This window comes from Rhinoderma darwinii, chromosome 4, assembly GCF_050947455.1.
Source record: "Rhinoderma darwinii isolate aRhiDar2 chromosome 4, aRhiDar2.hap1, whole genome shotgun sequence".
Taxonomy (NCBI): domain Eukaryota; kingdom Metazoa; phylum Chordata; class Amphibia; order Anura; family Rhinodermatidae; genus Rhinoderma; species Rhinoderma darwinii.
In genome coordinates, this window is record NC_134690.1 from 396302727 (window position 1) to 396320582 (window position 17856).

General features: G+C 42.0%; 1 protein-coding gene across 3 annotated transcripts in view; it reads left to right on the forward strand.

Moving 5' to 3' along the window:
- SUSD4 (sushi domain containing 4) overlaps positions 1-17856 on the forward strand; it is a 100683-nt gene that overhangs the window by 52186 nt on the left and 30641 nt on the right. For all 3 annotated transcript variants that reach the window (XM_075864610.1, XM_075864612.1, XM_075864611.1), the window contains one exon: positions 15884-16063. In XM_075864610.1, coding sequence (XP_075720725.1) covers positions 15884-16063 — 180 coding nt within the window. The remainder of the gene's footprint in view (positions 1-15883; positions 16064-17856) is intronic.

Genomic DNA, 17856 nt, shown 5'->3' on the forward strand with positions numbered 1-17856 from the left:
TGGATAAATCCCACGCATTCAGGGTGCGACTTATACCTCCTACGTCAACCAGCATACAAGTAGCACGTTTCTTCCATTCAGTGGACGTCATAGATGTCTGGCGGGATTTTAACCCCACAGCAAGGGATTATACTTATTTCTCCTCAGCCCATAATATCCACACCCGTATTGATCATGTTATGATGTCAACTAGCTTACTCCCTAAGGTCACGGATGCTAGGATTTTAGCTACACCCTGGTCTGATCATGACCCGATTGTGGTTCGGTTGTCAGATTTATGTGGGAGACCGCCTATCTCCTCTTGGAGATTGAATGAGTCATTACTATCGGATCAGGAGATAGTTAAAGAAATCCAAAGGGAATTGGACACATATTTTCTACTTAATAAGGCACCAGACACCTCAATTATGTCCAATTGGGCGGCTCACAAAGCAGTGATTAGGGGGAAATTCATCCAGATAGCCTCGCGTAATAAGAAACGGTTGAAGGAGGTTCTGGCGTTAAAGGAGAGGAACTTTGCGGACCTGTCTAAGAAATTTAAAACAGACCCCTCAGCAGTTATTAAAGCAAAATTAGCAGAAGCTAGAACAGAATTAAACTTATGTCTGACAAGTTGGGCGGAAAAAAGTCTGCGTTGGTCACAACATAAGTTTTTTACACAAGGGGATAAACCGGGAACATTACTCTCTAGACGCCTCACGCCCCGATTTAACACCTCAACACCACCGAAACTGCGATTGGCGGATGGATCTTTATCACAGAATCCCACAAAAGTTGTAAAGGCCTTTCAGGATTTTTATTCAGCGTTGTACTCAGCTCCACCTCAGTTTGATAAAAATAAGGCTAGGGTCTTGTTGGAAAAAACATTCCCTACTAAACTTTCCCAAGGGGATAGAGAAACACTGGATGCTGAATTTAGATTGGAGGAGGTATTGGATGTTATTAAAAATCTGAAGGCTCACAAAGCCCCGGGGCCAGATGGGTTTTCCTCAGGTTATTACAAACACTTTAGGGAGGTCCTGGCCCCGCACATGGTTGAATTGTTCAATGCTTATCGGGAGGGTAACAATTTGCCCCCTTTTTCGAATCTAGCCTATATACATCTTATCCCCAAGCCTCATAAGGATCATACGGATCAGGCTAACTATCGCCCGATATCCCTTCTTGATGTGGATCTTAAGATTATGACAAAAATTCTGGCGGTTAGATTGAATTCATTCCTAGCCACATATATACATAAGGATCAGGCGGGATTTATACCCCTCCGCCAAGCGGAAGACCAGACGAGACGGGCTGTGGACATTATCTCAGCTGTTCGTTCGGGGTGGGATGGCACTTCCGGACGCCAAAGTATGTTATTAAGCCTTGACCTCCAGAAAGCCTTTGACTCGCTATCCTGGGACTATTTGTTTTATGTCCTTGAGAGAATGGGCTTCGGTACGGGATTTTTGTCTATTCTTAAGATCTTATATTGTCTTCCTACAGCAAAAATAAATTCTAGGGGATTTATGTCGGGAGCTTTTCCAATATGCAGAGGAACGCGACAGGGGTGCCCGCTATCGCCTTCCCTGTTTGCGCTGGCTATTGAGCCATTGGCCAACCTCATACGAGATTCTCCCGACATTAGGGGGGTGAAGGTGGGAGGAGTAGAACACAAATGTGCCTTGTTCGCGGATGACATACTGCTTTTCATATCGACACCTCTCACATCATTGCCGAATCTCTTTCATATTCTTGATCAGTTTGGCAAGCTGTCTGGGCTTAAGGTCAATCATTCCAAGTCGGTGGCAATGAACCTTACATTGCCAATAGGGGTAGTGAAGCTCCTAAAACTTAACTTTGATTTTCATTGGGATGCACGTAGATTGACGTATTTGGGTATTAAATTGACACCTACCATAGAGTCCCTTTACGAGGACAATTTCCCTCCACTTTTTCAACAAATAGCTACGGATCTCACTAGATGGTCCCCTCTTAATCTTTCATGGTTTGGCCGCATTGCCTCCATCAAAATGACGATATTGCCCAGATTGCTATATTATTTTCGCACGCTCCCTATTGTGGTCCCTCAGAAGGCGCTTAGACAAATCCAAGGGCTCATCATGGGGTTTATTTGGGGTTCTAAAAGACCGAGAATACAGAGACAAACTTTATTCACCCCTAAAACAGCGGGGGGTCTGGGGGTTCCCAATATCCAACAATACTATCACGCAGCACGTCTGGCGCAATTTACAGATATGTATGCGAGACCATACTGTCCCCAGTGGACGCAAATTGAGACGGCCGCATGTACCAGTTTCCCGCTGGAAACGCTACTGTGGATGGAGTCCTCGGACAGGCCTCCGGTTCTCTCCCCTGTGCTTTCTCAGATGTTACAGCTGTGGGACTCGCTTAGAAAGAGATTCCATATTAAATCGCCCCATAATCCGCTCATGACCATCACGGGTAATTCTGCCTTTCCCCCGGGTCTGCGTAGAATGGAATTCCGGTGGTGGCTCAATAAGGGGTTTTACAGGATTAAGGACTTTTTTGTAGGGGGGGACATCAGAACTCTGGATTACTTTAAGGACTCACACTCGATGCCCCCATCGGAGCATTTTAGATATATCCAGATACACCACTTCTTGTTGAACTGGAAATCCAGGAGGGGGGACATCAGCACATTGACCACTTTTGAACGGCTGTGTTGGCTTTCTGGCTTACGACATAAAATTTCCACGATATATTCCGATCTGGTTACTCCGGAAGGTAAACTCCCTTACATGACACGATGGGAACATGATCTAGGTACGGGAGTGGAATTGGAGCAGTGGCGGGAGATGGCATGTACGACCTCAAAACTATCTATCAATACATCCTTGGTGGAAGCGGGTTATAAAGTATTAATGAGATGGTATATGGTCCCTACTCGTATAGCTCGCTTTAACCCATTGGTGGATAAGCACTGCTTTAGACAATGTGGTGCGGAGGGTACACTAATGCATATTCTATGGGAGTGTCCAGTGGTTGCCACATTTTGGAACCAGGTATACCAGCTTATTAACACAGTGATCCAAGTCAAACCCCCCAGGGATGTGATTACGGCTCTGCTATGCGGTCCTATTCCCGAGGTTCGGGCCCCCGCATGTAAATTTCTCCGATATGTGTTTCTGGCAGCTAAAATAACTATTGCTAGGGCCTGGCGAACACCCACGTTGTCTATGGATATGTTGATCGCTAAGATCTCATGGATAATGGTTAATGACCGCCTAACACATCAGCTGGCGGGTACATTAGACAAATTTGATGCCATTTGGGACCCATGGAGGAACCACACATTTTCGTGAATACATAGAGATGGTTAGGAGACCCTTCTACCCTACACCTTTCCTTCCCCCCCTCCTTATCCTTCTTTTGTTTATTGTGTGTGTTTTGTTTTTCTCTCTTATATTTTTTCCTTAGAGGCCATGTTAAGGTACTCTATAAAGCAATGTGATGTCAAGATTGGTTACCTATGTTAGTAATGAAGGCATTTATATACTATATATTTGGCAGAAGTGTTGACATCATGAATGATATATAATGTGAGATTTATTGGAGACCATGTTGGTCTAATACTTTGTTTAATTGTATTATTGATATGCAAAAGTTGAGACTCTGCGAGTCTGTGTTATTATTATATTACAAAAAACTGTTTAATAAAAAACTATTGAAAACAGAATGAGATGTTCTTTGTAACCACTTTCTGCTCCGGCTAATAGATAAGATCCTGAATGAGAGGACCCCTTCTAGTTACTCAGAATTACCTGATAGAGTTTCTGAAAATAGTTTTTCTAAACCAGATAACTCCTTCAGGCCCTGTTCACACAGAGTTTTTTGCCGCAGTGTTTGGCACAGAAACCGCGGCAAAAACTTCCAAAATTGCCTCCTATTGATTTTAATAGGAGGTGGAGGCTTTTTTCCCGCGAGCGGAAAAAAACGCTCACAGGACAAAGGGAAAAAGAGGCGACATACTCTATCTTGAGAGGTGTTTTCCGCCTCAAAATCCCCATTGAACTCAATAGGAAACGGAAAAAAACGCCACAAACGGCTGCAATGTTTTTTGATGCGTCTTATGGCAAAAAAACGCTCGCGGTTTTTTCCTCTGCCTGTTGAAGAAAGAGGTAAAAAAAAAAGCATCAAAAAACGCCTGTGGTGGAAAACCAATTAAAAAAACAGAGCTGATTTTTCCAGGGAGAATGTTCTGCCTGCAAAAAACTCAGTGTGAACAGGTCCTTAAAGTGTCACCCCAGTGTTAGCAATATCTAGATTTACAGTACATAGGGTAAGTTCACACGGGTTATTTTCAGCCATTTTTCGGGCCGTAAGCGTCCCGAAAAATGGCTGAAAAATCGGAAGCAGAACGCCTACAAACATCTGCCCATTGATTTCAATGGGAAATACGGTGTTCTGTTCCGACGGGGCGTTATTTCTGTAAAAAGAAGTGCATGTCACTTCTTGGGCCGTTTTTGGAGCCGTTTTTCATTGACTCAATAGAAAAACAGCTCTAAAAACGGCTGTAAAAAACGCAGCGAAAAAACGCCTGAAAATCAGGAGCTGTTTTCCACATGTTTTTTGTTAAGGGTATGTTCACACGCAGTGGTTTTTGACGTAATTCGGGCGTTTTACGCCTTGAATTACGCCTGAAGAAACGGCTACATTACGCCTACAAACATCTGCCCATTGCTTTCAATGGGAATTACGATGTTCTGTTCCTCTGTGTGAACTGGGCCTACAATGACTTAAAAGAAGCATATCAATTGGGCTATATGCATTTTTCATCCCTGCCTTCAAAGCAAATTTCGGACTCCTTCAGCTATGCTGGTGAGCCTAGACTAGGAGATTAACAATTGTAACGTTCTCCTGGGACTAAAGATACATCCGACTCTTAGCGCAATGAGATTCACACTATTGTATCTGGGAATTAGTGAAAGTCGTCTTCGGCCGCACAGTCATCTGATAGAGGGATTACCATCAGCTGAATATTATTAGTCTGTAATTATTATGTAAAGTATCCGAGCAATCTCTAATCAGTTCCTGTTAATCTGAGATTTTAATTCCGGGAAAGCTTCAAGACATGATGTGACATAGAAACAATGCGGTGAATAAATACATTCATTTAATTTCGTGATTCAGTAAATAACAAAGTGGGCGGCCGTGACTTGAAAGTGCTTTTAACCCCTTCCCACTTCTTGATGCAATAGTACGTGAAGTACTTGAGTATTTTTATGTCAAGGTGATCGGGCATACCCATGCAATCAATGGCGGGAGCATAGCTGTAATTCACAGACCCTTTAATAAAATGTTAAGAAAAAGTCTACAGATTGGGTCAGTCTTTCAGCAGCAGGTCGTCAAGTCCATTAAAAAAATCATAAAGTCAAATTTGTGATGGATTCCATTAGAGTTAAACCAATCATAGGTGATGGTAAATAGCACTGCACACAGTATGGCACACTATGGGGACTCTATGACAACAATTTATTTTTCAGTCAATTATTTTTGCCCCATATTTAGAACTGTTATTGGATATCATTAATGCGGTAATAGCGTGGAACGGAAATACCAAACGGAAGATGAGTTAATATATGTCATCGACAATCTTGTGAACCTCTATTTTACTTACTATATTTGTAACAAATCCATGGAATTATATTTATATGCAAATTTATTCTCAAGGTAGAGAAAATAATTGAAGTCACTTTGGTCAATTTCCAGGCCAGTAGGAAAAGTTATCAAAGCCAACACACAATAACTTAGAAATGAGATTTTTAGAAATGTTACCGGTTGACCTACGGGATTTCTACAGAAAAGTTATATGAGATTCTGTCCTAAAGTCGAGGAAAGAGAAATAATTGCTTCCAAACAGAAAATATTCATTAAACTTTACTGCATTTTTAATTTACATTTAGAAATGTGCCCAAATAAATATTACAGAATTGCAATAAAAATCATCCCAAGACTAAATTTAAGCCTTTATATTTAGTGCATATAGTGCTCAGATAAATTGTGTGTAAAGCAATCAGTGTGTGCCATACAGTGACCACATAGTGTCATACAGTCTATAGTTCCAATAAGGGTACCTGTGAAATTTCAGACAGTAGCGATGGTTAGGCTCGGATGGGACCTTGGCAGCAGGCAGAAATCTAGCGCGGTGTAACACAACAGGCGTAGTATACAGCACAACACGACTCCAACTCTCAATGGCACAAGAACAAGGTAGCACGGGGTACAGGTAGCAGGTACAGGAACACTGGGAACTGAAAAACACTAAGGGACCATTTGCAAAGACTAATACGGGTAAACACAACAACGCTCAGGCAATGAAGGAAGGGGCAGGGCCCTTCTTATAGTCCAGGGTGATCATGGGCTAATTTCACATACTTTTCAGGTGCACGCACGCTCGTGCCCGGCGTGCGCACCTTACGGGACACAGCAGAGTGAAGCGGAAGTGAGCACTGGCTTCGGCTGAGGAGGAGATGCGCGCCAGCGCTCACAGATCCATGGCTGCGGCCGTCAGGAAGTGAGTAATCCCGACGGTCCGTGGCCATGGGCGCTGCACTACTTCATCTGGCTACAGACTTGTGCAATGATTTTACGCTAGGCACTGGCACTAGACTTTCTAATATTTCAGGGTCTTTAGCTGATAATTGTAATACATTGTTGAAGTCTCTGTAGTGGTAGTTCCAGCCATATAAATAAATACGTTTAAGGGCCCAGTCACACGAACGTGAATCTCGTCGGTGTGCTGTGCGTGATTTGCGCATCGATTGCAATAAAAAAAAAGTGCTTTGCTAGTGCGTGAGAAACACATGCCACTCGCAAAGCAGATCAGTGGGTCTTAAAAAAAAAAAAGTGTAATGAAAGTGCTTAGTGGAAAACCCCTTTAATATCTTCCTAGTCATATGTTTTCATTTTTGGCAGAAATATAAATTAAAGCGACGCCATCTACCAATATATGTCCCATCTGTTTTTTTATCCATATGGAGACTGCCATCTCCGTGCATAAATTATCCAGGATACGGGTTTCTTTAAAGGGAATGTGACGCTAGAAAAAAATGTTTGATTTTTTTTAGTTAAACAATTAGTGTATAAGTGATTAAACATTGTTCTAATTTTTTTTATTTTTTTCACGAGTCAGGAAATATTATAAATTAGATTCTAATTTATAATATTTCCCAGTGCTGGTCACTAGATGGAGCAATTCCCAAAATGGCAGCATTGCATGTGGTAAAGCAACCACATTGCTTTATGCTGCAAAATTTGAGAAAACTCACTCGCTCTAGTGAGCTCTCAGAATCCCCCCTCCTTTATCCTGGCTAGTGCCGGGAGAAACGAGGGGTTTGAACGGTCAAACCTCCTACACTGTGTGTCGCCATTTTTTGAGCTAACACACGGTGTAGAAGGTTTACATACACTAGTAAACACACACTGAAACACGAACATACATAGAAATCACTTACCTGCCCCAGTCGCCGCCGCTCCCTCCGGTCCGTCCGCTCCGTCTGCTATCGCCGCTCCAAGTGCACAAGTCCGGAAGCCGCAACCGGAAGTAGTAATCTTACTGTCCGGCCGCGACTTCCGGTCTACAGGAAAATGGCGCCGGACGGCGCACAGTTCAACTTGGACTGTGTGGGAGCGGCGCATGCGCCGTTCCCACACAGACGGCGTACAGCATAGTGGATGGAACGGGCCCCTATGGGACTGTTGCTGCCGTATTCCATGTCTGTATGTGTCGTTAATCGACACATACAGAAATCGAAAAAAAAATGGCAGCCCCCATAGGGAAGAAAAAGTGAAAAAATAAAAAAAAGTAAAACACAAACACACAAATATAAACGTTTTTAATAAAACACTAAAATCAAACTGATGTAAAAAAAATTTTTTTCGTGACACTGTTCCTTTAATAATAAAAATAGGTTTGATATGAAAGAAATTATTATTTGCAAATTGAGAGGTTTTGTGATCTGTCGGCTGCAATAACCAAACAGAATATATTTTATCATCAAGACTATTAGAGGAATGAAAATAATCGAGTGGAGAAACTTTGTCAATACTTAGAATTTTAAAGAGATCACTGAAAATATTACTTTGAGGGAACAGCATTCAGACGAGTGTGTAACTTGTCCGTGTGACAGCCTTTAAAACAACGGCCGTCACATGGGCTCATGTAGTTCAATAGGGCCGTTCACACCGCTGTTGTTTCAACGGAGCGTGTGAAGAAGGGTCCATGGAAATATAGGACATGTCCTATTTTCTTGCGTTGTCACGAATCCCTCCTCTAGTCTGTGAGGGATCCCTGATAACACGTCTCACGCGGGTGCACCTCGGATGTGAAAAACTTTAGTTTTTCATGTCCGAGGTTGCAGACGCTCGTATGAATGTAGCCTAAGTGGTGGGGCAGGGAGCCAATGGCTCTCTGCTCTGTCACAGTAAGCGGGAATTGCGCTCTCCCACTGCTTTTCTCTGTGTTTTGTGAGGCTGCCGCAGCAATTAGTTGTTCTGGTTTCTATTAGTGGAAGCAGTTGATCGATGCAGGGAGCAGGGGGGATTAACCAGCTTCCCAGTGGGCCAGTTCGAGTCTGATGTCACAGATCAAGAATAATAAACACAGTGATGTCACAATAGAGGGATAATAAATACAAGGACATCACTGTACAGTATTAAGGATCACAGCGATGTCACTGTACAGTAATAATAAACACAGTGATGTCACAGTACAGCGATAATAAACACAGTAATTTCACAGTACAGAGATAATAGACACAGTGATGTCACAGTACAGGGATAATAAACACAGTGATGTCACAGTACAGGGATAATAAACACAGTAACGTCACAGTACAGAGATAATAGACACAGTGATGTCACAGTACAGCGATAATAGACACAGTGATGTCATAGTACAGGTAACATAAACACAGTGATGGCACAATACAGGGATAATGTATACAGTGATCATAGTACAGGGATTATGCATACAGTGATGTCACAGTACAGGTATAATACGCACAGTGATGTCACCATCCAGGGATAATAAACACAGTAAGGGTATGTTCACATGCTTAGCAAAAAACGTCTGAAAATACGGAGCTGTTTTCAAGGGAAAACAGCTCCTGATTTTCAGCCGTTTTTTAAGCAATCTCACGTATTTTGCGGCGTTTTTTACGGCCGTTTTGGGAGCTGCTTTTCTATAGAGTCAATGAAAAACGGCTCCAAAAACATCTCAAGAAGTGACATGCACTTCTTTTTACGGGGCGTCTTTTTTTCCAAACGGCCGCGTAAAATTGCCCGTCGGAACAGAACGCAGTTTTTCCCATTGAAATCAATGGGCAGATGTTTGGAGGCGTTCTGCTTCAGATTTTTCGGCTGTTTTTCAGCCGTTTTTCAGCCGTTTACGGCCCAAAAAACGCCCGAAAATAAGCTGTGTGAACATACCCTCACTGTTACCCAGCATGTTACTCCTATAGAGGCCGAGATCATTCAGAAACAAATGGATAGACTATTAAAAGACTAATTCAGGGCACCTATATTTTTTTTATTGTGGGTTTATGCACTTCAGCCGAGTCTAACAAAAATACATTGGTTCAAATGTGTTGGGTTTTATTTTATGACCTTTTTTTCTACTGCCCAGTAGAGCACATCAGGCCACCTCTCAGGTTTGGTCATTCATTTAGATGTCCGCAGGTCTGCACTGTTTGACTCTACATGAAAAGCTGCATTAGGGAAAGATATTGACAAGAAAATTTTGTTCCATTTGTTCATTTTGCCGAGTGCAGCAGCAGGACTCCACGGCCTTTCATTAGCCGCCGGAGATTGACTCTGTGCACTTACAGGCGGCCTGAGAGTGAATTATTGTAAAGCTGATTTATTGTAAAAAGTTCCAGGATAATTGACAACTGTAGGGCGCAGCAGAAAAGAAGCTCAATTGTGAAAGTGCTTTTAGCCCAATAAAACTACCCCTAGTTAATAAATCAGTTTTCTTCTTATGTCAAGTTGCAAAAATCCTGTTCAGCCGTTACTTATATTTATTTCTGGAACACTACGTTCCAACCAATATGGTGCCAGCCACCATTCATTTCCTGCGCTGGCATTAGGTTTTCAAGGCCAAGCACAGCTATGCCCATACCATCCGCAGCTACATGGTACGGCTGCCACACTGCTGCAACAGCTGCCAGGTAACTCCGATCCCGCCCGTTTAATCCCTTCAGATGCCTCAATCAATAGTGACCACGGCAGCAGGTATAGAGGGAAGGGGCTCCATCTGTCACCCCATCGTCGCCCCCACAACGTGAGTGGGACTAAGAAAAAATGACAAAAAATGTTAAATGAATTGTTCCAAGAAATGTAAAAAAAAAAAACTACACAAAAACGCCTTTTTATCATAAAAAAAAAAGCTGTATTATGTAAATAAAAAAGTAAAACTATTTTGTATCGCCACAAACATAACGACCTGTACTATAAAACGAACATGTTATTTATTCTGCATGGTAAAAAGGATAAAGCAACAATGCCAGAATAACAGTTTTGTCTTTATCGCCATTCCCAGAAAAATAGAATAAAAAGTGATGTACCCCAAAATGGCACCAATAAAAACTTCAGCTCGTTCTGCAAAAGTCCTCACATAGCTCTTGTCAACGGAAAAATAAAAAAAGTTATGGCTCTTAGAGCATGGCGACACAAAAACAATTTAAATTAAAAAAAAGTGTTTTAATTGTGTAAAAGTAGTAAGACAAAAAAAAAAAAATACATTTGTAAGTTCCGCCATCGTATCGACCCACAGAATAAAGTTAACATGTCAATAATACCGCATGATGAATACCGTACAAACAAAACCCAAAAACAATTGTGGAATTGCTGTTTTTTTCCTTTCTCCCATTACAAACTTTTTTTCAATATATTATATGAACTCCAAAATGGCGCAGATAAAATTACAACTCATCCCAAAAAAAAACAATCCCTAATATGGCTATGTTAACTGTAAAATGAATACGTTATAGCTCTCGGAACGCAGTGAGGAAAAAAAAAAAAATGATGTTGCCTCAAGGCCAAAAATTGCTGCATTCTAAAGGGGCTGAAATTTATTTCTGGGAGACTTCGAATTCTTTTTGGAATCCTTGTCCGCAAGTACAGGCCATGCCCCCATAATGAGAGCCAAAGTGCCACCTTTAACAGTGCCATCAAGGTCACCCTTTTAAAGGGGTATTCACATTTCATAAAGCGATGGCATATCACTAAGATATGTCATCACTTTCTGATCGGTGGGAGTCCCGCTGGAAGGCCCATTAATCCTGTGGATGTAGTGGGTCACTGTGCTGGTTTTGGGCTATCCGGAATAATCAGCAAGTATGTCCTAAAGACTATAAATACTTTTTAAAAAAATGGTATTGCTCTAATGCATTTACAAAAGAAAGAAAGCAACTTTACAACTTGATTAAAAATCTCCTATTATTTTGTGTATACAGCTTTTTGCTGCATGTTACTGGGCTGTGCAGCAGAAGTTGCCAAAATGACGCCCCATTCTCTGACATCACTTCCTGCTCTTCAGCTATTGGCTGAAGCTGCACCACATAGACTTCCTCCTCTGCCTTCCCCCAGCATGTACTTTGGACATATTATTAGTTATAGTTACCTCTCCTTTTTAGCTACTTTCTCTTCATTTCGACCAGAAATCCAGAATGGCCACAATATATTAATAGAAAATAAACAACTTTTACTAATTTTTAGATTTATTGTTGATCTTTCATGCATTTCAATTGGGCAAATCCCCTCTTTATGTCTGGCGGAGTCTCAAAGGCTCCGGCAGCTAGGAGAAAATTTGGGACTGCTGTAGAGGTAAACTAGATAGACATGAGTTTTGGTGACTAAGACAAGCTGAGGGCAGAAAGGAGGAGGAGGAGGTAAGTGGTATCTGCTTTGTTACGGGAGGACTATAGGCATAATATGGGAAATATCGAAGTAGTTCCATATTTGCAAGGTATTGCACTCTCTGGGTACTATATGACTCTATGTTGGCAAAGTATGGTACTTCCTGGGCACGGTAAAGCACGAAGTGAACATAATTTTGCGAAATGTGGGCACTATGGGGCTCTATGTGGGTAAGGTTTGGCACTATATGGATACTGTTTGGTTTTATGTGAGCACTGCATTACACTATCTTGGCAAAGTAGAACATTCTGGGCAATGCAGAATTCACTATGTATCAAGGCAATGAATGGCACTAACTGGCAGTGTATGTACTATCTGCAAACTGTATGTAGTAAATGGGCTCTGTATGGCACTGCCTGTTCACTGCATGGCTCTCTCTATATTTATTCTGGCACTGTATGTACAGAAAGACTACTCCATTGGTGTCGCATATTCAATTGCATGTCATAGATTTTCTAATAGAAGTATTGCCTCTAGGAGATAATACATTACCATAGTGTGGATATATGACCCCCTTAGAATTACATAATCAGCAAATAATTTAATTAACAAATTTAACAAAAAACTTTAAAAAAGTGCAATGGAAAGTATACTTTTCTTAAGATTCTAAGGCTGCGTCCATACAAATCTGCAGAAAGCCGCAGGGAAATCCGCAGCAGCATATTCACACCACATCGTGCAGATTTTCGTGCGCCTTTCCCTGTGGAAAACAATCAAGTGTCTAAAAAAAATACCATATTCACCTCCCCCTGATACCCCGCCAGTCCCTTTTTTAAATTTTATTTAAGGGTATGGACACACACAGCGTGTTCAGGGCGGATACGCTGCATCAAGTTGCGTAGTGTATCCGCCCTGAACACCGCAGGGAATACCGTATGAAAAATCGCACCACATTGTGGTGTGTTTTTCCAGTGGAATTTCCGCTGCGTAAAGCAGCGCCAGAAAAATATAAAAAAACTTTCATACTTACCCCCTCCCTCTTCTCTGCGCGTAGTCCGGCCTCCTGGGATGACGTTGCAGGCCATGTGACTGCTGCAGCCTGTGATTGGCTGCAGCGTTCACATGGGATTAAACGTTATTCCAGGAGGCCGGACTGGAGAAGAAGCAGAGAACTCTGGGTAAGTATAACTTTATATATTTTTTTCTCACTTGCGATCGCCGTGATTCTGCTGCAATTGTTACAACACACACTACTTTGTTGCGGGTTTAAGCGAGATTAGTTGAACTCTCGCCTACACTGCTGCTACTGTAATACGCTGCGGATTTTCGGCAATGAATCCATTGCCGAAAATCCACAGTTTATGCCGTGTGTATTCGTACCCTTAATTTATCTGGATTTGCGGATTTTGCTGCAAATGCGCAGGTAATCGGCAGAAAAATCCACTATAGGATTTGCTCATGGATTTCTTCTTCCCCATTAAATTCAATGGGGAAAATCTGAAAACAATTCCGTGGATTCTCCGCAGCAGAAAATGACAAGCTGCGGATTAAAAAAATCTGCACCGCAGGTCAATTTCTGCAATGAAAAATGTCTGCATCATCTTTATGAGATGTGTTCCAATGTCATCCACTTTGCTCCCGATTTCAGCTGCAGATTGTCCATCTGCAAATCCGGACGTAGAATCTGCAGCGAATCTGCTACGTGTGAACAAAGCCTAAGTATAAAAAGAAAAACAATATTTACAAATATTAACAAAATTATTTTTAAAAAATCTGATTTACAGAAGAACATTTAACTTGAAGTTGTTAATGTCTATCCTGTGGTGACGCTCAGCATTACAATACTGTGGGCGGACAAGAAAAGCCTCCGTATGTTAGAATGACAGCTTCCTATTTTTTTCTTTAAAAAAAATTCTAATTTTAATTCCATAAGCAGCAGTAACTCCGGTGCTTGTTCCGTTGCTGCTTGCAGAGCGACATAAATAAAAGTACAACTTCTATAGAAATTCAGCAATTATAAACTTAGTATTGATTTAATTTTCATTTGTTTGGCCGTTGCTGCTCTGCTCTATTTATGTAACAATCCGTTTTACGCTCACCTAGAACTGGAGACACAAAGTTCCTTTCCTGTAATCATTGTGCCAATTTATTCGGCTCAAATTGGTCCATTCTGCAGGAGTCCTTCAATCAAAGGGAAAAACAAAAGAATAAAATCATCACTTGGAGTCCATTGTGGGGCCGGTATTTTCACAACGAGGGTCTAATTTGTTAAACTAAAAATAAAAATAGATATATTTAAAGGGGTATTCCCAGAATTAACATTCATCGCCTTTCCACAGGATTGTATCTGATCGCTGGAACCCCCACTGATCAATAGACCGGGGGTCCTGGTCTCCACGTTTCTCCTTATTTCACCCCCACAGTGAGGAAGAGTTTAAATGGAGCAGCGGTCTAGAATCCACAATATCTATTCTCCATTATTCCCAAGACTCTGAATGGGGCAGCAGCGTGCATGATAGATCGATGCACCATTCAGAAATGTATGGCCTCGGGACCCCCGTTCTAGTGATCAGCGAGGCCCCCAGTGATCCTGTGGATAGGTGATAAATGTTGATTCTGGGAAAACCTCATTATGTAAAAGAATAATAAATGTAGAAAATCATATAAAATACTCAGACAATACCTCCCCTAATATATTTTAGCCATTTTCTTCCTTTCTGTTCACAAATGTCAAATCAGACCTGCCACTGTCTGTAAGGCAACTGGCTGCAGCAGGAGCCCTCCCCCACTGCTCTGTCTGTAATATGACACCAGACGTTCTAAGCCCCAACCTTCGATGAAGCAGCACCCCTTTAGCGTTCTACCAGACAAAAATGTAAATGGAGAAAGTTAACAGCTAATACCTAAACTCTCTACAAGATTAAATGGGTTCTCCACAGAGGTGTACATAGAGCAGATATGGTGCCATAGAAGTACCCAAAATGCGGTCTCTGCTGGAGCTCCTTCAAAAACTGTTCAAGAAGTGACATGCACTTCTTTTTCACAGGCGTTTTTTTTTTACGTGGCCGTTTTCCAAAACGGCTGCGTAAAAAAATGCCCCGTCGGAACAGAATGCCGTTTTTCCCATTGAAATCAATGGGCAGATGTTTGGAGGCGTTCTGCTACCGATTTTTCGGCCGTCTACGGCACGAAAAACGGCCGAAAATAAGCCTTGTGAACATACCCTTATAATTCATCTTTCTTCAGTAGTACATGTGAATATATGAAACTGTAATATAATTAGAATGGATTGGTAATGGAAAATTGGGCCCACGGCAACAAGCACAGTAGCCCCTCCCTTGCCATTATTAGACAGTTTTTCTTATAATTTTTGCCTTAATAATGCCACCATACTAAGGCAAGACAATAATGCTATAAACTGCCTACATAATACCACCATATAGTTATAAAATGATATGCAGCATCCAATTACATGGGTTTGGGGAGGGGGATTGCTTAAACTCAGCCCATTTTTCCCTGCAGGTCTTCTTGTAGTTGTTCAGAAACCTCTACAGTCCCCCCCCAAAAAAATCTGTCTGTAGTAATCTGGTAAATAGTAGACAGGAAGGAGGGGAGAGGAGGGGGATGCAGCTGCTGTTTCCCCATCTGTTCCTGTGACTGCAGGCTGTGAGAGGGGAGGGGGAGCAGAAGTGGGGAGAAATCTGTGCTAAGTACAGCAGCAGCAAGACACCAGAAAGAAACCGTCCACTTATCAGGGATTGAGAGATAATACATGCAGGTAAAGGGATGGAAAAAATACCATTTTTTTTTTTTTTACATTTTACCCTTTAATTTATATTTATATTAATACATTTGTTTCTAGGATGACGGCCAGAGTATTATAAAGTCTGAATGAGTATTGAAATGATTGTTATATATGATAGGAATGAACATGTCAGTAGGGGGCTGCGTCTTGGATATAGAGAACTTAGAATAATAGCGTTCTCTTTCTTCTCCACAGTCACAGATTGCCTTGCTCCTTATATTGAAGATGCTGATGTTCTGAACAAGACTTATAAGACTGGAGACAAGTTACTAATGAGCTGTCGAGAAGGGTTCCAGACACGATATCCTGATTTTGACAACATGGCTTCAATTTGTCAGGATGACGGAACCTGGGAAAATCTTCCTATGTGTCAAGGTGTGGTAATGTACCCTATGATGTATATAAATGGTGCCTTCAACACAAGTGATACTAAGGGTATGTTCACACGCACTATTTACGGACGTAATTCAGGCGTTTTACGCCTGGAACTACGGCCGAAAATACTGCTTGAAAGCGTCGGCAAACATCTGCCCATTCATTTGAATGGGTTTTACGATGTTCTGTGCTGACGGTCATTTTTGTTACGCTCTGCTGTCAAAAGATGGCGCGTAAAAAAGATGCCCGCGTCAAAGAAGTGCATGTCACTTCTTGGGACGTAATTGGAGCCGTTTTCCATTGACTCCATAGAAAAACAGCTCCAATTACGTCCGTAATGGACGCTGCGAAAAACGCCTGCACATGCCATTACGTCTGAAATTCAGGAGCTGTTTTCGCCTGAAAACAGCTCCGTAATTTCAGCCGTAACGGACGTGCACCTGTGAACATACCCTTAAAGGGGTAGTCCAGGATTAGAAAAATATGTCTGCTTTAGGCTGGGTTCACACGACCTATTTTCAGACGTATACGAGGCGTTTTTTGCCTCGTTTTACGTCTGAAAATACGTCTCAAATACGTTGTCAAACATCTGCCCATTACTTTCTATGGGTATAACGCTGTATTGTTCCCACGACGCGTAATTTTACGCGTCGTACGGCAATTACGACGCGTAAAATTACGCCTCGTAAAAAGAAGTGCAGGACACTTCTTTGGACGTTTTTGGAGCTGTTTTCTCATAGACTCCAATGAAAACAGCTCCAAAAACGGACGTAAAAAAGCTGCGAAAACGGCGCGAAAAATGCAGCGAAAAACGCGAGTTGCTCAAAAAACGTCTGAAAAGCAGGGTCTGTTTTCCCTTGATAACAGCTCTGGATTTTCAGACGTTTTGGTTGACTACGTGTGAACATACCCTTATTCCATAAACAGCACCACAGGTTGTGTGTGGTATTGCAGCTCAGCCCCATTCGCTTCAATTGAGCTGAGCTACAATATTAGAGACAATCCAGCAGTTGGCTGTGTTCCCTTGAAAACAGCTCTGGATTTTCAGACGTTTTTGGTCACTACGTGTGCACATACCCAAAGAAGTGTCCTGCACTTCTTTTGACGAGGCTGTATTTTTACGCGTCGTCGTTTGAGGGTATGTTCACACGACCAAATTTCAGACGTATACGAGGCGTATTATGCCTCGTTTTACGTCTGAAAATACGGCTCCAATACGTCGGCAAACATCTGCCCATTCATTTGAATGGGTTTGCCGACGTACTGTGCAGACGACCTGTTATTTACGCGTCGTCGTTTGACAGCTGTCAAACGACGACGCGTAAAAATACAGCCTCGTCAAAAGAAGTGCAGGACACTTCTTTGGACGTTTTTGGAGCTGTTTTCTCATAGGCTCCAATGAAAACAGCTCCAAAAACGGACGTAAAAAACGCCGCGAAAACGGAGCGAAAAACGCCGCGAAAAATGCGAGTTGGTAAAAAAACGTCTGAAAAGCAGGGTCTGTTTTCCCTTGATAACAGCTCTGGATTTTCAGACGTTTTGGTTGACTACGTGTGAACATACCCTTATTCCATAAACAGCACCACAGGTTGTGTGTGGTATTGCAGCTCAGCCCCATTCGCTTCAATTGAGCTGAGCTACAATATTAGAGACAATCCAGCAGTTGGACCCCCACTGATTGCACAATGATGGTATATCCTAAAAATATAAAGGGGTTGTCTCAGATTAGAAAAAATAGTGCCACTTTTGTCCATAGGCTGTGTCTGGTATTGCAGCCTTGTCCCATTCACTTG